At 35.5% G+C, this 22,189-nt stretch overlaps 1 protein-coding gene across 10 annotated transcripts in view; it reads left to right on the top strand.

Moving 5' to 3' along the window:
- The window catches only part of MAP3K7 (mitogen-activated protein kinase kinase kinase 7), a 49,405-nt gene that overhangs the window by 4,909 nt on the left and 22,307 nt on the right, over positions 1-22,189 (top strand). For 4 of the 10 annotated variants that reach the window (XM_075498384.1, XM_075498383.1, XM_075498381.1 and 1 more), the window contains exons 2-12: positions 7,414-7,524; positions 9,132-9,197; positions 10,112-10,157; positions 10,831-10,969; positions 12,072-12,196; positions 14,329-14,409; positions 15,688-15,816; positions 17,971-18,101; positions 18,570-18,651; positions 19,842-19,993; positions 20,635-20,794. In XM_075498384.1, the coding sequence (XP_075354499.1) occupies positions 7,414-7,524; positions 9,132-9,197; positions 10,112-10,157; positions 10,831-10,969; positions 12,072-12,196; positions 14,329-14,409; positions 15,688-15,816; positions 17,971-18,101; positions 18,570-18,651; positions 19,842-19,993; positions 20,635-20,794 (1,222 nt within the window). Of the gene's footprint in view, positions 1-7,413; positions 7,530-9,131; positions 9,198-10,111; positions 10,158-10,810; positions 10,970-12,071; positions 12,197-14,328; positions 14,410-15,687; positions 15,817-16,626; positions 16,777-17,970; positions 18,102-18,569; positions 18,652-19,841; positions 19,994-20,634; positions 20,795-22,189 lie in introns of those variants that run through there. The other 6 variants (XM_075498386.1, XM_075498385.1, XM_075498382.1 and 3 more) reach the window with 4 other exon arrangements.

Below are 22,189 nucleotides of genomic sequence, written 5' to 3'. Positions count from 1 at the left end.
CAGTTTAACTGCTATCAGAAATTGGGGGGAAGGGGAAAGGCCTTTCCCTAAGAAAAAAAACTAAAACAGAACAAGCTGCACATGTCCCTTTTTTATCCCACCCAGTAGATTCTAGCAGTATTTTACTGACTGCAGAATGATATTTGTTTTTCAAAGACCAGTAATTTTAGACTGTGCCAGCCCAGCAAGCCCAACTCATGTTGGAGTCCTTCACCCCGAGTGCCTTATTACCCAGAATTTTGTGTCTAAAACTAGAATCTCCTCTCTGGTCTGATGTTCTAGTATGAATCACTTTATTCTGTTACAGCAGCCAAGTGTTTTGTTAATGTTTTTAAATTACTGGTAATTAAAGTGAGTTCCATTCTTGAGACAGATGTGTAAAAGGCTTTCAGTATGTAAAAAGCTGGAATGAAAGTATAACCTGATAAACTGTTATCTTTGCTTGAGATGCACACATTTCTTAGAGTGACCGAGCTATCAAAATGCAAAGAGGGTTGGTTGTGTGTTTAGAGCAAAGGAAGAATTTCTGAAAACACCCATAATTTTAGGAACATATACAATGGTACTTTGATACTTTGTTTACTCCGTAAACATGTTCTGAAGAAGTTGAAAAGAGAACGATTTCTTAAAACAGAATTAAATTCAGATAGCCGAGTCACTAAATAATAACTGTACAGTGTTGCGCAGCTCTAACAGATGATGCCTTAAATATGGACCAACTGTATTAGTTTGTGGCAAGCAGAAGTTATGTATATTTATTAAGAATAAAAGTTGACTTTTTTTAATAACTAATTTTTTTATTAAGAAATATTTTTTTCCTACAGTGTTTTGCAGAACTTTCAAGTTGAAACTTGGAAACTAAATCTAAACTAAATTACTTAGTTCATTTAAAATTAGTGGGATTGCTTACGACAGTTTTTTTGGGGGCACAGGGGGTGGTTTTGGGTTTGGGTTTTTTTCATTGCTGTATGAATGCCAGAAAGGGAAAGCAACATTTAGAATTGGGTTGAGCACTAGTACAAATAAACTTAACCAGTGAAAGAAAGTAGCTGTAAGAATTGGCAGATCTGAACTCCTTCCCAAAAGTGCTGCCAGAGTATTGGCCGCAGTCATTTGTGGCATGGGGCCGATTTGCTTCAACCTGCTTAATAAAGCATAGCGCACACAGAGGAACCAAAGTTGGAAGCTGAGGCTGGTTGAATGAAAGAAAATGTAGGCATATATTTTTAAGGGCTGTAAACTGTTGTTCATGGCTTCTTTTGGCACTTCATTTTTTTTTTATCTGTGTGCTTTCTATGTGTCATGTGGGCAGATGTGTAAAAAACTGAAAATATTAGTATGCTTTATTGGTACTGCTGGAACTCAGGTAGATAGAAACAATAGAAGCAACTACATTTAAAAGTGTGTTTCTGTTTTTACAAAGCATTGTAGAACATTTTTTCTTTTTTCCCCTCCTCTTGCATTGTGTTTGAAGCTTGAGAGATCCAAAAGTTCAGTTTGCGTAAACCTTTCATTTGCAAATATACCAGTAACCAAAGGGACATAGATATTAAAGATAATTTAGAGACTGCTGTCTGTTTGGAAGCATGGGTTTTGTTGGGTTTGTGTTGGTTTTTTTTTAACTGCTTATCTTGCTTTCCAAAATTGTAAACAAACATGTCATGTAGATGCTGCAAATTATGAAGACAATTCTCCAAAGAATACTACATCCACTAACCAGGGAGCTATTATATTTTATTGCTGTCTTATATATCCAGCAAGGTTTTTTTAGAAAGAAAAGCACTAGGTATCCAGCATGCAGAGCTAACTGACATGGAAATTTCATGGGTAGAGGTGAAAACTTTGTATCTTTATATTTTTAAGTGAGTAGAAAACCTGTGCAGTTAGTGCGAAGTTGAAATTAATTCTTCCAAAGTTTTGACATTTGATAGGGGAATAGGGTGCATCTGAATAAACAGAGATGCATTTTTCTTGTTTTACGGGGGGCAGGGGGGAATTACTGGTCACATCACTTAGAACAAAATACATCCTTGAGGGCTTAACATATCTGCAATCTCTATTTCCTGCATGATTTTAGTCTACATACTTACCAGTCAGTATAGTCTACATACTTACAAGTCAGTATCATGTATCTTTGTTTATGTACAGCATTTGATACTATTTGTACACAGAGGCAGAGGTAATGTTTGTTCCAGGGATCTTGTATGGTTCATATTCTTTAAATAAGACTCCAAATACATTATCTGGAAAACATGCAAAGGGCACTCTCTTTCGCCATGTCACTTTGTCGCACAGTAAAACGTAACTTTTTACTGGTATGAATTTTATAGGGAGAGGAATAAATTTGTATATAATTTTCAATCTTTAAAGCTCTTTAAGCATTTCTGCCAGTTTAAAATGTGTCTGTGTCCTGTACTAACCGAGTGGTTCTTGACAAACTTAATTCTGTTCTGTGGAAAAGTAGAAGCACTGGTGTTCTATTTCTAAACCTGTCATCTGCCCTATATTTTCCTTTTTTCTCCTAGAAGATATTTAGAGGGATAAAATCTTTTACCAAAAGAATGCGTTTATTTTTAGATCATTTTCCAAACATACACAGTGCTACAGATCAACTTCTGTTTATTGATTTGTTGTGTCAATAATTCCATTAACTGTGCTTCATATAATTCAGAATATGCACTACTGCCCAAACATATGGTGTGGCACCAACAGCAGGGGACAAGAAGGAATGAGCGTGAAGAAACTAAAGTTCAGGCAGCGCCTCCCTCCTGTGCTATTAAGTTACTTAGTTCCAGCGCATGGTGTTGAAGGAAACTACGTAGTGTTTAGACTATTCTGAAAAATTCTAGACTTACTCCTTTAAAGAATAAGTTCAGTGAAAACTTAAAGGAAGAAAATGAAATGTAAGTGGAATCCACCACAAGCTCTGTTCTGTCAATTATAAAGTATGTTTTTACAATGAGTAAGACACTTTTTCCAGATTAAGTAGGAAAGACATACTGGGCTTTCACATATGGTAAACTTCAAGTTCGTATCAGATCCGTCATTGCTTCTGACGGTTGCTCCTTTCGTAGGCTGTCCAAGAGGCTGAGCTGCTTTAATGGAGGATCAGCTCTTCTCTGTTTTCCCTGTATCCTAGGTAAATATTCAGTGCATTCGTGTCCTCTTCTCAAGTTCAACCCTCTGCCTAAGCAGGCACCAAGTCACTGATAAATTGTTATGAAACCTTGACTGCATAGGCATTTACCAAACTTTTCACCAACCATAAAATTTATATATCTGAGGGTCTTGCAGCTTTCTATTATGTAATTAAGATTTAGATTTCCTGGTAAGCTCTTCTGTTGGTGTCTGACAGTGATTTCCCCCTTCCTCCCGCCCCAGTCATCAGCAGGACTTCATAAAGTGCATCTGGTTCTTGGAATTTATTCCACTTTTCGACTAGAGCCCAAATATTGTGACATTCATGGCACAATGTAAAACATGGCATTGGGTGATGTACTCATTTATGTTAGTTTCTTCATTGAATAGAACTGTTATTTAAAAATACAGCAAAATTGAAAAATAATGGTTTCTCTAGTATGTGAACTGGAAATACATGTACCAGTTCTTGGTATTGAACTTGCGAATAGTTATGGATTTATCTTCAGGGGAACAATATGTAATTGTATTGGCTTATGGGCTGAATTTAACTATGTAGAATCAAATGCAAAATATACTTGGGCTTTCTTTTTTCTGTTATACATGTAATTTTATTTTTACATACATGTGGAAAATATACTTAATATATAAAAATATATGTAATAAATGTTACATGGTCATAATATTAAAATTATATATGTAATACATATAATATACTTGTACATATGGACAAATACAAGTCTTTTCAGCAAGAAAAGATATGACTAGCCAAAAAAAGTAAGCCTGATCCGTCACAAACTGTTGTAAATGATTCAGGCTAAGTTAAAAAAAAAAAAGTCAAATTGCTTCATTAAACTTTATCAGATGTATCTGAGACCAATCTTATAACTGACATATATGCATTGTTCCCAAATAGCAATTTTTTTCCGTGTCACCGAATTAAATTTAAACAGAGCCATAGTCAAAAACCATGAATGAGTGTGAGAAAAGGTACATTGAGAAAAGGAGCCTTCTAAAAGGAGTCTCACTCAGCCTTGTGCCATAAGGCCAATTATATACAGCTAGGAGAAATCATTATATGCACACCTCCTTTTCCCTACATGGAGGGAAGAGTTCTTCCCAGTTACTTGAGCAGTTTGGGTTCTTCCATATCGTAGGGGAGCAGCAGACCATGAATTGCTGCTGCCAGTGCAGTTCGTCCTGCCCAAGTTGCTCTGTGGCATCCTTGTTTCGTTAACGTCTGTCCTTAGTACTTCTCAGGTGTGAGCAGGCTGCTATCTGAGTTACATGTGCTTGCACAGCGGATGATTTCCGTGTGCTCAGTAAATCAGCACTTCTGTGAGATGCAGACTTACGGCACACGCAGACTGATGAGATTTTTCTTAAACTGTAGGTCTGTTCATGCACTGTGCGAGGTGGGTAGAGGGATTGTAGTGGTCAGCTCTCTTGTGCCAGTAGAAGGTGGGGGGGTGCGCCAACCCCAAGAAATTGGGCAGTTTCATTCAAAACATGGTCTGAGAGAGAAGAGGAAATACCAAGGGAGACTATTTGGACTTTTAGGTCTTCAGGTGACTCACTGTTTCCAGTTTGTTTATGTGTACTATTTTTGTAGGCTGCTTAACTATCATTCATATGGGTTGGTGTTTCCAATCTGAGTTGTGTACTGCAAGAAAATAGTTGGTGTGTGTTATATCAAGAGAAGAGTCAAGGCCCTATACTGTAGCTGGGGGAGGAGGTTACAATCAACAGGTCCCTTTTTACATGGGGCAGAATGGGGCACATTCTGTGGATCTGCTGTGGATATCTTGTGGTAGACTCAGTCTATGAACCACTGTTGTGGAGGGTGAGAAGCCAGGAGATCCTGAAAGGTGAAGTGCATGCTGTAATGTAAAAGAGAAAAATACTTCTTTGTGTATATCAGGGAAACCAGAAGAGGAAAAATGCCATTGATCACCATTCCTGGGCAGCTCTGTCTCATACCCATATGTGAGATGGATACAAAAATATTGAGCACACTTACCCTTTTCTCATCTTTCTTAATGCAAAATCTTGATTATTAATTTATATTTTTCCTCTTCTCAAATTGGGCCCTTGATTGCAGACATTCTCATATTCAGCATGAAAGTTTAGCACGTCTTGAGCTATGCACCTGCAGCATTATCTACCCTGTTCTCGGGGGAAATCAGCTTCGCTATTTATTTATTAGGAAAGCATGTAGTGAGAACCTAACCCAAGCATGGTTTTACGTACATGGTAGTCAGTTTGCTTTGACATGGAGCCTTGACAAGTACAATCTGGTGCGTGTACATTCCTGGCTACTGAGTTGCCTTCTCTGGATCAGCACTGTTATTTTACATTCCGGATTATTACTATATTGGGGGGCACCTCAAAAAAAAGAGGTAAAATTATTAAATGTTATTTCCTCAAAGAATGAGCATTCAGGCAGCAGGCAGTTTGCATTGTTTCAGCATTGGGAATGTGTGGTTATTCACTGATCTCCTACAAATCACACTTTTCTTTTAAGAAACCATCCTGTTAAGGAGTGAATTCACTAGTGAACCTATAAGAATCAGTGTACTGTTTACAATATGGATGCAATATTATGTTTGAACATTTTGTGGGTCCCTTAATTATGTTGCATCTCTATATTTTAATTTTTAATATCCCCCCGAATCTTTTCCCTTTTTTATTGGATAAAGTCATAAATAACTGTGACTTTCTAGTGAAGAGCTTTTTAATTTTGGGAAGTGTGTTTTTCTATCCGAAATAATATTCGTGTGTGTGCATTACCCATTTAAGGAAGACAGTAAAATTAAATTTTGTCATAATAAACTGCTATGGTAATCACATTTACAAATGCTTCCACTCCACCCTCTCCCTACTCCCCTTTCTTTCCCTTCTTTTCTTGTTCACCTCCCAAAAAAGTGTTTATTTCATTAGAAGTGTCTGCTTTGTTCCTCAGGATACATATGATATTACTTGAAATCGAGGACTAGGAACACAAGCACAGAATGCTGTTAAAACCAACGGTGAAGAAAGGCTGCTAGGGCCAAATACAGAATCTGAGACCAGCCCACCTAGCCCTTTGTCCATTTCTTTCCCCACCATCCTTCTCATCTGCCCTGCCTTGCATTTTTTGGAGTTGGAGGAGCTCCTCTCCCTTAGCTTCTTCTGCACCTTTGTGTGCCTTCCGTTTCCTCCTCCTCCTCTCCACCTTTCTTTTGGGCATATGTGTAACAACTTGCTTGTCTGTGCTTTCCTGTAGCAGTTAGAGTCACTGTTTTGGTGACAGTGTAGTTTCAACTTTACATTGCATATGCATGTTTTGTTGTTATTTCTGTATGCTGCCATTTTTCTCCTGAAGAACACAATTAAAAGAAGTGAACTTTCAATTTACTGTAGTTTGTAACTCACCTGTAACTGAAAGTGACCTCATAGAAAAAGGACACTTCTCTCTACCCTGCTTTCATTGTTGTGCTTGGTTTCAAAGAACTGCTCCAAATAGTGGTGGTGTTAGCGCTTCTTCACAGCAAATGTTAAAGGATTCTTGAATAATATAGTATGCAGAAGCTGCTACTACTGCTTCTGTGAAGTTACAGTGAAAGAGTTATGACTCTTGTCTGGTTTTGTATATTTTTACGCAATATTAATTCCAAATAACTAGAAAGCAGACATCAACAAAAATAGAGAAAGCATAGTTTATACAGACACTGTGCTTATTTGGACAACTCTCAGGAGAATTTACTGGTCTTATGCTTTTGAGGCATCTGTGAGAAAATGGAAGGATAATTTTGAGCACATTGAACACCTCATCCAGACTTCAGCATGGTCCTGTACAATTGTTTGCATATGCATTTAAATTTCAGAATTTTGAATTCCTACTACTAGCAAGCATAAATGAATACGGCAGATAGATATAATTTCACTGGTCAAATCTATAAAAATAAATTTACCGTCATCCCCCTAATTTTCTTCTGAACAGATCTTGTTTGAAATAATGAAGATCATGTTTTTTCTGAAATACTGTTACTGCATGTTAATAATAAAATGTTTTGTATGTGTGTTTTCCTATTTCTTCTGTAAATGATCTCTGGAGGAAGCTTAACTAAGCTCCAGTTATGCTTTGACGGCATAATATTAAATTGCTGCTGCAAAACACAATTCTGCATGTCTTCAGTTTTCTAAGATAAATTTCTTTTCTGTTTGTGAAGTCCTGTGCAGCAAAGAAAACCATTTCAAGTTTTAACTCAAGTGTTTCGTATTACTTTGTTCTAGGTTGTTGGAAGAGGAGCCTTTGGTGTGGTCTGCAAGGCAAAATGGCGAGCTAAAGATGTAGCCATTAAACAAATAGAAAGTGAATCTGAAAGAAAAGCCTTCATCGTAGAGGTACAGTAAGTTTGCTGGAAAATGTGGGGTTTGCTAGAGCTTGTTTTCTTAAATTCATGGGTGTATTTAGCGTGCTAAAAGCTATGTCTGTATTACAAGGTAAATGCAGCCCAGTAGAGGTACTGAACCCCTTGTCATGCAGAACAGGACACCTGTCAGAGCACATTACAGCTCCTTTAGTTCACTTCCCATAAAAACTGGAAGGAAAGGGGGGAGAGAGGAGGACACGCAGGTTGGGGAAACGCCAGTGCCTGGATTCTATCCCAGTGTGGAGTCAGGGTGCAGCTGAAACACCCACTGAAATCCTGGAGCTGATTAACACTTCCAGGGGCTACAGCGTAGGTTCTTCCTACAATCAGGTCCATATTTGAAACTGTTTCTTAGTTTTTTCAGCAGTTCTAATAATGTCATTATTTTTTCTTACGTATAAGTTTATTAATACATGTAACTCATTTAAGGGCAATCACTCTTCCCATTCAGTGTCTACTTCTTCAGAAAGATCTTGAGTAGTTCAGATATGCAGATAAACTTCCCAAGATACGTAATGTTTTCTAGAATCAAAAGTTAGCCATGTAGTTTAAATGAGATATATTGTGATGTGCTGCTTAGTATTAGTCAGTAAGAATTTAGGATGTTCAAGATATACAAAATATGTTAAAAATAAATCTCTTAATTTTGGAACTAAAAATGTAACACACTGAAGGTTTAAAGGAAGCATATTTGTAATAGGCCTCTCTGTGTAAATATTTGTATGTCGTTCATTACCATGGAAAGTTTTAAATGTCATTAATCTGAGTCTAATTTAATACTGAGTAGATCTAATCAGTCTCTTAGCATTTTTGTGTTCGAAAGAGATCTGAGAAGATAAGCCCAGAAATACTTCAGTAATTAGTGGGATTCAGGAAACCCTACACAGTGCAAGCATCAGTTGTGATACTCCATTCTGGTTTTTTAGAACTTCTGAAGTGTACACAAAAAAATAACATTAGCTCCCTAGACGATGAACAGCATAAGCTGCCCCAGAAGTCTGTGTAAAGAGAAAAAATTTTTTTTTCCTTCTCTTCTACTACCTACTGGTAAAGAAAAATTCAGTGCAAAATAGTCTGATCATCAATTAGTACAAGCAGCAGTAGATTCTTGGAAATATGTCACATTAATATTAAACTGGCTGGCTTATTCGGGGGGGGGGGGGGGGTTGGTTTTTTTTTAAGAACAGTAATTTTCTATATTGTGAATAAAGCCAATATGATTCAGATTGTTTATGAAGTCAGACAATCAGGATTCCAGAATTGGAGGCTTCAGGAAGAGCACTGAACCTATAGTGCTTATGACTTGAGTGATTTTACTACACCATGAAAAAAATACTTTCTTTAAATTTAAGTTCTTTTAAATTTCTTTTAAATATGCTTCCAGTTAGATACAAACCTAATTACATAAATTAAAATGCAAACAGGGATATTAGTCTTGTAATTCCTAAAATCACCATCTAGGGTTATGCAGATATATAAAACGGTAATTGCTGTTTTGGTGTATGAATTGTAGATGTGAAAATAAAGCATTAGCCTTTTTTTCCCATGGTTTGAAATGAAGTGTGATTTGTATTGCAGCTTCGACAACTGTCACGAGTAAACCATCCCAATATTGTCAAGTTATATGGAGCCTGTCTAAACCCAGTAAGTCACAGCTTTGTCAGTATGCCAAAAGGTGACTAGCTTAACATATGCAAGCATCAATGCACAAAATGTGTATTTTATATACAAAAATGTATATTTTTATATATATTTTGTATATTTTAGCCATAATAAGGAAATACACAGATATGTAGGTTGGTTGATATTTTCAGGGTTTTGTTTTTTCTTTCCCCTGCTATGAAAAATAAATTCTTTCAAGAAAACCCCAAATGCTGTTTCGAAACACCGATTATACTTCAGTTTGTCAGAACGGCATCTGGTGTATTACGTATGTAGTGTCATTCATAGTACAGTCCTATTGCAAATCAGCAATACCAAAAAGAAAATACATTAGCAACACATGGTTCATAGCTTGTAAATCAGTTCCTATTCTCACATATGCAATTTTCAGGATCTGCTTTCTTTCTGCCACAGCTGCAAACAGTCCCACAAATTCTTAAAGCAGAAAAGCAAGTACTGTGACAGGACAGATGTATCCTTACTTAATTCTAGTATAGGCTATTTAATTGGTTAAAATAATGCTGCATCCCTTTTTCCTTAGTACTAGTGAAATTCTTTTGACATGGTACTTAAAATTTTTTGTAAGCCACTAAAAAAAAATAAAGGCAAATGACTTGCAGTTTGAAGACAGCATTTGTTTTTCAAGATTGGAGGGGGGAGGTCATTCTCTTCTTTCCTAACTTACAGTGGGAACTAAGTATAAAACTGATTTCTGTTTCTTAAATGTAAATATGTACCATTCAAACTGACTCTTCATCTCATAGATAAATTTTCCATTAGCTTAGGTAGGACGACTTTGCAGTTCCTCTCAAAGAACTTTCCTTTCAGTTTACAAAAGCTGTTTTCCGCCCCTACATTTAAAACATCCCTATTTTTTGTCCCCTCCCCCCCCAAAGGTGTGTCTTGTTATGGAGTATGCTGAAGGAGGTTCTCTGTACAATGGTGAGTATCATTTCAACATAGTGTCTTCCTGGAGTGGAAGTGCTCGTGTTAGGGCAAACGTGATCTAAAATATAAAGTTGTTTCATACGTACATCTCCATCCTTGGAGATACTCAGAAGCCAACTGGACACAGTCCTGGGCAACTGGCTCTGGGTGGCCTGCTTGACCCTGCTTGGTGGACCTCCAGAGGTCCCTTCCAACACCAACCATTGTGTGGTTCTTTGAAATTCTTAGAAAAATTTTAAGGAGAAAGGAGTATGCTTTTAAAAAACACTTTTCAGTCCACTGGTTTGTTTCTTGATATCAGTTTGTTATATTTTATACAAGTCCTTTACGGTTTTCCAGTGGAACATCTGAAAAGATTCTTCCTTAAGTTGCAAATTCCCTGAGCATTTGTTTAACATACACTTTACCAGGGATAGCTGAGAACAAGCACCACCTTTCGTACTGAATTTTAACATCAAAAATTATGAAGAACATAGCTAAAAAATGGCAAATATTTTGACATTTCCATTATTTTAACAGTCTGCAGAAGGATATTTTCAGTTGCAGTGATGAGGCATTGATAATTACTTAGATTCCATAGAGCTTTCTGACTGGTATGTTGTTAACTCCATTGTATCTGTTGTAATATGCAATAAAGTTCTTTTTAGTTTGTGCCTTTGTTTTGCAGTGCTGCATGGTGCTGAACCTCTGCCTCATTATACTGCTGCACATGCCATGAGTTGGTGTTTACAGTGTTCCCAAGGAGTGGCATATCTCCACAGTATGAAACCAAAGGCTCTAATCCACAGAGACCTGAAACCACCGAAGTAGGTTTATGGCTCGTATTTCATATTTTCGTACAATTGGAATTTAAGATCATTTATAATAATTTCATTGCATTTGAAAGAAATACCTTTAATTGATACTAACTTTACTGAATGTACTATATTCTAAATTAAACCTGTGCATTTGAAACTTCAGTTACGGAATGGTGGTGCATGGTACAGGAAGTGAACTGTACTCAGTTACTTTCTGTTAAACTGGAAAAACATCCTGCTCCTGCCCTGCATCATGGAAGAGGATTTTGATAGGGATAGGGCTTCTAATCAGAGGCATTTCAAATGGCCCAGTTTTACAACGGGCTGTGGTGTTCAATAAGAGAACGTTAGGTGGGGGGTTGTTTGGTTGCTGGGTTTTGACGTCATATTTAACCTGATATATTAGAGCTCTTTCCCCATATGGCCATCCTCCTCTATCCCCTCCTTCTGCCTGTTCTACTACCCCTGCCAGAATCTCCCATCACTTTCCAGTGAAGCAAAAATGAATAGTTTTCTGCCCAGTCAGTTTGTTGATCTGACTTGTTTTACAGCTTCAGATCTGGCTCTACAGATTAGGTGGAAACAGAGATTTGGGGATCAGCAGGATAACCCCCTTTTGGTGGTAGCCTGCAGTTATTACCAGATAAAATTATAACGTGAAGCCACACTTTAAATCTTTAATTCTTTCTTGTATCCCCAGTTTTGATTTGGAGAGCTGTTAACATGTAACTTCAAGTGCTTTCATTTAAATAAATAGCTACGTTGACTGACATTAATGGGAGTCTTGATCATTCTTCTTTTGGTAAAATTGTTACAGCACTTGTTGTTTTCCAGCCTCTGGCATCAGAAAGACTAATTTTGTCAATATATGCTTAGTGGTTTACTATAGCTAAAGATATTTATTTAAAATCTAGCATGTAGAAATATTAATAAATTACAATATATATTTGATTATTTTAAAATATCTTATTATTTTAAAATATTATCTATGTTCAGCTTAGGCACAAGTGACCTACTTATTTCTCAAATTATAAGACTAAAGCACTGAGAAGCAAAGTCTTAAATATTCAGCTACATTATAATGATAATTTGGGTTTTTTTTCTTTGACAGTTTGCTCTTGGTAGCTGGGGGGACAGTTCTAAAAATCTGTGATTTTGGTACAGCCTGTGATATTCAAACACACATGACCAACAATAAGGGAAGTGCTGCTTGGATGGCACCTGAAGTTTTTGAAGGTAACAATAATTGACAGTGTCAATATTATGTGTTCTTTCTAGGGATGCAACTGTGAATGAATTTGGTATAGGAAAAAGAGCATCATGTAAGCTTACTTTATTTCAATCAGTGTACTAAATTTGAGGTAACAGCTGAAAGAGTCTTGGCAGAAACAGAAGTCTAATGTTTATTTAAAAATCTGTATGATTGTATATTGCCAAATAATTATGCAGAGTTTTGAAGAACAGCACTGAATTGACTCTATCATGTTAATATTAGGTAATTACATGAAGATGTGGAACCTTTATTTGTGTCATTGCTGAGATTTACATAAGAAGTACCTTTAGACAGCTGCTGTTTCTTATTTTGTAAGCAAGTAAAACACAGCCAGAGGGCTATTTAGCCAGGTTTGTGCTGTTTCCACGATTCTTAAGTCATTTCAAACTCTTCTGACATTTAAATATACTGTCATTACTTTCACTCCCTATTCTGATCAGCTTTTATCTTTAGAATTTCCCTATTAGTGTCTCTAAATTGAACATAATTGCCTTCGTTTTCAATCCCTCACTTTCTTGTAACTCCATCTTTGTCTGCTTTTTGTGTAATCTAGAGATCTGATGTACTTCCTCTTTCCTACATAGTGAGGAACTTGTTATTAACAGTTAATTTAGTTAAGTAGGAAAACAAGCTATTTCTTGGAGTGTAGCTGCGGAAGACTGATGACACTTGATAATTAGATAGGTATAATTGCTGCATGATTGTCAGAGAAATAATCCAGTCAATATTAGGTCACAAATTAAACACCTTTTAGCCAGTCAGTACCTTAAATTATCATTGAAATTAGCAGAGAGGTCTGGAGAAGTCATCTTCCTGCTTTAGGAAGCAAGTGTCCTGGTTTTGATATATTTGGCAAGTGCCTATGTGCAGCAGTGGTTTCCCAGATTCTGGATCCAAGTGGCCTCTCTTCTTTTACTGTCCTTATTCCAGAGAGGAGCAGCAAATTATCTATGTCCACATATGTTTTTAGGAGGTGTTTTGTCCTGAACACCACCTTTGGAGCTTTTGTTTTGAAGGTACCTTTTTCTCCCACATATTGCTTAGAGGACCCACCCAACGGTGATCTGTTTAATTCTGGTGCCTAAAAATTTTCCATTATGTCACTTCATATTGAGGCACCTACTCTATTTCTTTAACTCTAGCTAGAGATGCTTCTTTTCTTAACATTTGTGTACTATTAAATTAAATTGTATAAATAAGAGATAATTTTTTCTTTCAGAAATAATCAATTGGACGATCCGTGTTAAAGCTAGATATTTTTTGAGTGAAAAATCTTAATCTAAACCAGATTTTGAAATAAGTATATTGTAGGAGGGAATTCCTCTGGTGTATGAATTCAGCAAGGCAGAACAAAGAAATCTTGTATTGCAAATTTATTGTTGGACAGCAGCAGAAGCCTTGAGTTTACAGTTGGTTTTATGTACTTTTATCTGAAAGCATTTACTGATAATGGCACAAATCTTTATAAAAGTGTCAAGGAAAAAAAGGAATCTAGTAGCTTCTATGATGCAGCATATCAAGTTACTCTTGAAACAGTCATTAAACTACTAAAATTATCATGTCAAATGTCAAAATTGTTAAAAATTCGTTTGCTGATGCTACTGCATCAGAATTCAACAGTGGGATAAATGCTAATATTTTAGTACTGTTCTAGTACTAGTGTTTTTAGATGAGAACAGTAAAGGCACAAGAAGTATCTGTTGTAGATGGCAGAGTGCTCATTGAAGTAACTGCCCTAATATTAAGATTTTCTCCCCATTTTAAATATTAGGGCACCTAAAGCCTTGTACAGATCAAACAATCTAAATGAAAACGATGTCATTTAGATCAGGAAAAAGTGATAGAGAGCAAGTGCTCTAATCTCAGAACTCACTGTAGAAGAAACTATTTTAAAATTGCTTTGGGATAATTGGATAAATTGAGGAACGATTGTGTCTATTTGTTATCCTAACTTGGTCTGTTACATAATGAAAAATACAGAATACTCTCTCACTTCTTTTGGACTCTCAGTTTTCAGAATTGGTCCAAGACTTCTCAGCCACAAAATAGAATTTCCTTGCTCAAACAGGAGAATAACACTACTTCCCTGTCATAGGCTGTGTTTCACAGAAGTGCTGTGGCTGCATAGACGAGAGGGACTGTTTTGCTTCCCTTAGCAATCTGCCATCATTAACAGGTACCTTCTTTTCCAGCACCTTTGAAAAAAAAGCTGACTGATAAAGCTGACTTTGCTATTCCCCTTCAGTAACTTCTGAACTCATTAGCCACATTCAGCTACTTTGGTACAGGTGTAAAGAGTTTTGGAGATGCCAAGTTCTTAAAGAGTTTTGTAAAATCAGTAGCTGGGATAAGTCCAAATTAGTGCCTTCACTTGGAGAGGACTTTGTGGTTCATGCTGCAGCCTGTCTCTCCTGTCTGCATTGCAAACTGGCTGGTCTGCAAGAACTGGCCTGAGAAAATGCTGCTTTCCTTGCACAGTTTGTCAGAGGTATGGGGGCAGAGGAAGATGGCTCATAGGCAGAGTGGAGCCTGTTGTAACTGAATGCTATATGATGGATATCCACATGAAACTAGGCTTCTTTAATTCCACTGTTTATGAAATGATTTGGTGATGCTTTCTGATTACATGTTAACAAAAAAATCCCTTGGCCACTCGATGCTAATTTTGATCGTTGTTTGAAGACAGATGAGCAAATCTCTATCATTTATCTTCACATATTTATTATCGTGTCATTAGCCATTCACATTTCTTTTTAGTATTTGCATGAGTTACGGTTACAGAGCATACATTCTTTCTTTGCAGTCTATGAACATTTTTATTCATTATTCTATATCACCTACATGTCTTCTGCACCTTTAACAGGAACCTTACAAATATTGAACTTATGGTCAAAGAACTTTAATTAAGTAATGACATGACAAAAAGAGTAAGAATAATAAACAGGAAATAAGACAATGAGGAATTGAAGGAATCTGCTGATTTGTTCATATGGTAACTTACTAGTTCTGCTAAAGACCTATAATTAATAAAGAGCAATGGATATGACAGAGATATTATTGGCTGGCATATTGTGACTAACATGGAAGAAGTGAGTTGAAGAAGAATATTTAGAGGAAGCAAGCATAGTCAGTTAAATCCTGAATGCAAGCGATCTTTGCAACTTAATAAATTGCGTTTTATATTATATAAGAAAACTGATGCATTTTATCATTTCAGGATGACTCCAAGTGAAAAGGATTGATTTCCAGAGAGAGGCATTCTTAATGATCCTACTGTCAAATGATTTCAGATTTAAGTTAGCATGAATCAGCCAGCTTTAGAAAACTGTTTTTTCTCAGCAAAACAAATGTGAAGTGAAAGGAAGCATATAAAGCTATTTATCAGCTCAAACTGTACTTCTTTTTAATGTGTTATATAGAAAAGAGACAAATAATATTGATGGCTTTCTTCCAGGTAGCAATTACAGTGAGAAATGTGATGTTTTCAGTTGGGGTATTATTCTCTGGGAGGTAATCACCCGTAGGAAACCATTTGATGAGATTGGTGGTCCAGCTTTCCGCATAATGTGGGCAGTTCACAATGGTGAGTTGAAAATACTTTATTGCATTTGAAGTTGTGTACTTGACCTATAAATTTGCTAACCACTCTTAACTGTGCACCTTTAAATTACTAATTTTTCCGTTTTATGCTTCATTAAATATGCATTTTTGTCATAAAGACTTAATAGTTAGACACTGCCACTTTTGTCTCAGTGTGGGTTTTGTGTTATTTGGCTGCTACAGTGCTTGCATTTCCTACTACGTGTAACTAGTGTATGAACAAACAAGGGAAAAGAGCCATGTTCTTTTTGTTATGATACTCCATTTTAAAAGTGATCCAAATCGTGCGCTACAGAAATAACCCACAACCTGACTGTCTGTCTGAATGATGATTTTATTAGCCAAGTTGTCTTTTTTTTTTTTTTTTTTTTTAATTGGGCATCTACAGTAAATGTGTGAGTTTAAGTAACTTGACCTGTCTTTAGAAATGCTAGAAACTGTCAAACTCCTGCAGGACCATTAAGCATTAAAAATGTTACTTTGTTTCTCATCTGGTTGGTTTGTTTGTTTTGTTTGTTTGGGTTTTTTTGTTCTGCTGTTTGAATTGTTTTACCTTTATATCTGGGTACCTGCAGTCATGGAGCAGGACTGTACTGTGCTTGGTATAGAATATAAACAGGAGACAATGATTGAATTCAAAGGGACAAAAGAAAGCAGTGGTACAACATTGGTCAGAATAATACACTGTAGTATCTTCATGCTAGTGGTGTAACTTTTTTAACAGTGTGTTTTTAGGTACCATGGCAAAGCAGAGTTTTAAGAAGAATAAAGTAATGATAGTGAAGTAGTTCAGTGAATGTCTGCAAAGAGTTTCTGCCATTTGTGAAAGACAACATCAAAGAAAGCATGACCTTGTTTGGAAGATGTAATTAACAAACAAGCAATGAAGGCCGGTACTCTGCCTGAGTGTCATTGCTTCAGTACTAAATGCTAGAAGCTTAAGGTGAGCACAGGCATCCTGTTCAATGAAGAAGAGAAAGGGGCAGACAGTGACAGGGTGGATGAGCATTATAGTCATAATAATGCACAAAGATAGATGTTTGCAAATGGCATTTTTGAATGAAGAAGGAGATTCTCCATTTCAGTTTTTCAAGGACACGAGTCATTGAGATTAGGAGTGATAAGTGCCTTGCATGAAAGCATTAACTGTAAAAGTAAGCGTAAATGTGTCATAAATCAGAAAGCCTCACTAAGGTGCGGGAGTATCTTTTAGGGGAAGACAAATTCCCTAGCTGTCCCTACTTTTGTTTTAAAAAAAACCCTTCCCCTTTTTTTCCTTTTTCTCTCCCTCTCTCTTTCTTTTTTTTTTTTTCTTTTTTTTCTTTTTTTTTCCCCCCTTCTTTTCCTTCTTAGGAAGGAAGTGTTAGTGCACTTCATCTCACTTGAAACCATTGTGGTACTCTTACTTCATATATTACTTGTTATGGTTAATACATTTTTAAATACTTGCTGCTTTCTATGCAAAATGTCACTACATCTCATGTATTAAACACAACTGGATGTCCATTAATTGTGCTCATTGTTGAAATAGTAAAAAGAGTAGAAACTTGAACCAAAAAAACAGCTGAATAGTTATATAACAGTTAAAGTCAAATATGTAATTAAAAATGTGTATGGACCATGAAAAAGTCACCCGAAATTGGTACTTCCAGCGCTTAATAATTTTTCAGGAAGTTCTTAAGAGCAAAATCAGCCCTCAAAAATACTTTTTTTTCCTTTCTTTATTTTTTTTCCTTTCTTGTGAGTACACCATTAGGAACCAAAGACTGTTACTGCTTGCTTCCTATAGTTTGGTCTAGAGCTTTATTCTTCAGAAAGTGGTAACATATTCATTAACCATTGTAATATTTGTATTTGGTCAGTCAGTGAATTTATTCAAACCGCTACTGAAGGAAAAGTTTAGTTTTCTTTCTACTTGTTTGTATGTAATTGTAACTTGTATGTAGTGCGAAGGAACTTTTTGCCAGTTTTTTGTTTGTAAGAGAGAAAATTAAGTACAGGCCAGTTCTTTCAGGCTACAATTAACTATATGTTTTCCTGTATTTGTTTAGCAAAATACCGGAGAGAGATCAGTCACTGTCAGTCATCTTATCGTCTGTTTAAGAAATTAAGGTTATTTTTCTAATTTCAATTATAGGTACTCGGCCACCACTGATCAAAAACTTACCTAAACCAATTGAGAGTTTAATGACCCGTTGTTGGTCCAAGGATCCCTCACAACGACCATCCATGGAGGAAATTGTTAAAATAATGACACACTTGATGCGGGTATAAAAATTTATTTTAGTATCTTAATCATTTCTTAACCTATTAAGTTGGGAAATTGAATTATAAAAGGTATGCCTTTTATCACACGCTAAGGCAGGATTGCATGTTTTATCTCTCCTTCTCTCTCTTTTTGATAAAAGTTACCAAATTATTACAGCAGAGAAGGGAAATCATTCCTCTCCTTATGGGAGAGGTATACTAACTCATAACAGATTTGGGAAAATTAATAAAAATATTCGTAGATGTATTTCAATGTATTACTAAAAATAATTGTGTTTCTTTCTCTTCTAAATATATTATTATAAACACAATATATAATTTATGACCTTATAAATATAAATTATATATTATGTTTATAATAATTTATTTAGAAGAGAAAGAAACGCAATTATTTTATGAGGTACTATTAAAATAATTTTAAAACAATTGTTAATTACTTTTGTATCAAATCACTGCTGTTTTTCACAGTACTTTCCAGGAGCTGATGAACCTCTGCAGTATCCTTGCCAGTATTCAGATGAAGGCCAAAGCAACTCTGCCACTAGTACAGGTACACATGTATAAATAAGAGAAAATAACAGCAACATGAAATGATTCAGGTGGATTATAAAACACATTTTCATATTGATTTTGAACTCAAATTTGGAAAGGTAACCTTTCCAAAATCTTAAGTATTGGCAGGAATCCATATTTTTGTTAAGACCTCACACCACATCATATTTAGTGTTCTCAGCCAAATAGTTTTGCTGAAGTGTACCTTTAATGGAGAACAAGCATATAGTAAAAGCTGTCTCTGAATATCCACGTTCAAGGTCTCTTCCTTTTTTCCTCATGAAGGTTGCTAGCAACTGACACTCTTTGACTCATGTAAAGTTTAGGAATTAGCATTTTTAAAATTTTTATTATTCTTGAAAGCTGCACCTGCTTTCAGTTGTGATCTCCACAATTTAAACTTGCAATTGTTTTATGTTAAGATGCAGTAAATATGGTAATTTAAATTAAGTGCAAAGAAATCGCTAGAAAGGTGAATAGAACAAAATGTGGGCTAGGCTTTCAGGTAGTCTTGCCCTCAGAGAAATCCTTTTGATAATAGAAAATTAAGATCATTTGGTCTTCTCATTGTTTAGAGTACAGTTTTCCCAACTCAGTTGTTTTTAATCTTAAGTGTCTTCTCCTTCCACTGCTTGGTTAGTTTGTTTTCTATCTCCAAACAAATTGCTGTTATTTTGCATAAAGTTTCCTTGGCTACTTTGCAACTTAGTGACCTGTATATTAAAAAATCTTTCCAGCTGTAGCATTGTACTGACTTTACTACCTGTTCTCTGCCCCCTCAGCACATGATTTTAAGATATGATTTATCTCTTTAAACTGTGAATGTATATTGTCTGTTATTTTTCAGGTATTTGTGCTCCTCTATGGTTAATAATGGAATTTGTCACTAATTGTGAATGAGGTTGCTGGTTATGTTGTTAATATAACATCTACCCCAACAGTTTCAGAGCAAGCTAAAGATTGACTTCAGAACATCATCATAGTACTTAGTCGTGTATTCTTTTTCATTCCTTTTACTTTTTACATTAACGGATCTGTTGCAATCTTGTAGCTTGCCTTTCATTAAAAGTTTTCAAAAGTGTTGCTTTAAAGCGAAGTTAGGTTTCTGAAGAACGCTCAAGTGAAGAGATGCGCTTTAGTATTTTTAATGGAAATTCTCAAATGTTTTTCCCTGTTACTGATTTCTAGGTTCATTCATGGACATCACTTCTACAAACACAAGTAACAAGAGTGATGCTAACATGGAACCAAGCGACTTCCAAGGAGCTTCTACCAATGACACTATTAAACGTTTAGAGTCAAAATTGGCGCAGCAAATGAAAAACACAGCCAAGCAGCCGGTAAGCCAATGCATGCAATTTTGAACGATAATAATGAAATGGACAAAGATGGACAAAAGTGTTGTAACTGCTACGAAACATTAGCGTCTTCTTTCAAAAACAGTACAAAATTGGAACCAGTTAGTTATAGGAAAAGAACATGAAAGGGGATGGAAAAATACTGAATTATTCCAAAAAGGTAAACTGGAAGGCTCTAATAAGATCTCCAATGAAATCAAAAAGTAGTTCATTTTATTTAAAGGGATTAATTAGGTTAAAAAAAATTTATATTTTAAAATCGCTGCCTTAATTAACAGAAATATTAGTATGACATGAAAGGATTAAAAATTTATGTGAATTTTGAAAATACTATGTTTTATTTCAAGTAGGATGAAAAAATACAAAGATTCTCTTGCAACAATATTGGCCTAATTCTACTCAATTTTTATCTGTGTAAAGTTAGTCTTTTGAAAGTTGCAGATATCTGGTTCTTATATGCCAGTAATAACTAAATTCTTACCATTTATTGAATTATAAATTTTAAATCCTGTCACTTTTAAAATGCACATTATAGAAATATATTTTAACCTACATACTGTGCATATCATGGAGGGCCTTCTGCAGAATTTTTTTTCTTTTTAAAAATGTGACTGTTGAAACAGGGTGATCCTGGCCGTTTGAGTTTACCCCCATCTCGTGGGAGCAGTGTGGAGAGCTTGTCAGATGTTCGCGCGCGACCACAGTCAGCCCTTGTTTCAGGAGAAGCCAAAAGGATGAGTGCTGACATGTCTGAAATAGAAGCAAGGATAGCTTCCATCACAGGTAAAGTTAAAGGATGTTTGGGGGATAGACAAAGGAATTGGAAAGAAGGAAAGAAAGGAGGAAGGAAGATGTAAAACATGCATAGTCTTACAGAAGGTTAATATCATTAGCTGTATGAAAATACTTTAATTTTTCATGTAGTCTTTATTGTCCTTTATTAATTGTGGGGGGAAACGGCTTCATTCACAGTTGTACACTCAACAAGGCTGAGTATTTTAATTGGGTGCTTTTAAGTTTGCGGAAGAGATTACTTTTGTTGAATTAGACTTTTACCTTTTTAAAAAAATCTTCTAAATATCAATCCTATTCCAAATGCACAACTTTCTCCTTTGCATCTGGAATAATGTTATTCCATCTCTGGTAGCATAATTATTTCTAAAATAACATTTCCTTCAAGGTTATTCCTATAATATTTTGAAATTAAGAGGTGGGTTTAAAGTTCAGCATGTTCCCAAATGAGTTTTAAAATCCACATTTCAGAAAGAGAAACATAGTTAGATTTTGTTCATCAGATTAACAAAGCATTGGTAACTTTTATTTAAAAAAAAAAAAAAAAAGCTACAGGTGTTTTGCCAGGTTTGCTTCAGGTAGCTATAAACTGTTGTGTCTAAATATTGAGTCCTTGAGTGAATTTGAATTTATGTGTAAGTATAAATACATAATTTTATGGTGAAAGCAATCTTTATTTTTCCCAGAAGAGCAAATTAATAAAACTGTGTATACTTGGCAAATACTTTCTTGTCTCTTTTCTTCATCAAAGATATTGTTTGTTAATCTATGCAAACTTCACGTTTTAAGTTTCATATGTGAAACTTTTTTTTGTTATGGTATATAATGACATTTAAATAATCAGACAAAATTACTTTGGTTAGTCCAGGGTTATTTAGCTGTTCTCGTATTTTTCTACCAATCTGAAAATTAGGGTAATCAAGTAGCTGTAATTAATAAGGAAATATGCATCATATTCTGGCTTACTTGTGCACCATCACTATTTCATTTTTGTTCTTCATTGTATTATGATTACTCCAGGATCTTGTTTTACTAAATACTGAAGTTATTCATGAAATAATATTTATCTTGCCCTAAACACTTTTTACTTGTATGTTCTTATTTTAAAGCCTTATTCCAAGATTTGTCTTTTGTATTGTCAGTCTTTGACTGGATGATTGTGTAGCACATCTCACCCTGAATATCTCTAAAGGTTTCCTAACACAGAAGGCAGCTGTGTACTTACCTGATAATAATAACATGCTGGTTTTGTTTGAAAATATGTCAGGACTCACTTCGGTCACTGACACTCTAAAGTCAATGTAAGTTTTTTTTACATTAGCGGAGATAACCTGGCCCTCCTTTGTGTGAGTTTTTAATTTTCCTGGTTTGTCTTCCTTAAGTACA

The sequence above is a fragment of the Mycteria americana genome, chromosome 3 (assembly GCF_035582795.1).
Source record: "Mycteria americana isolate JAX WOST 10 ecotype Jacksonville Zoo and Gardens chromosome 3, USCA_MyAme_1.0, whole genome shotgun sequence".
Taxonomy (NCBI): domain Eukaryota; kingdom Metazoa; phylum Chordata; class Aves; order Ciconiiformes; family Ciconiidae; genus Mycteria; species Mycteria americana.
Note: the sequence above shows the minus strand (reverse complement) of the source record. Positions and strands in the feature narration are given on the sequence as shown.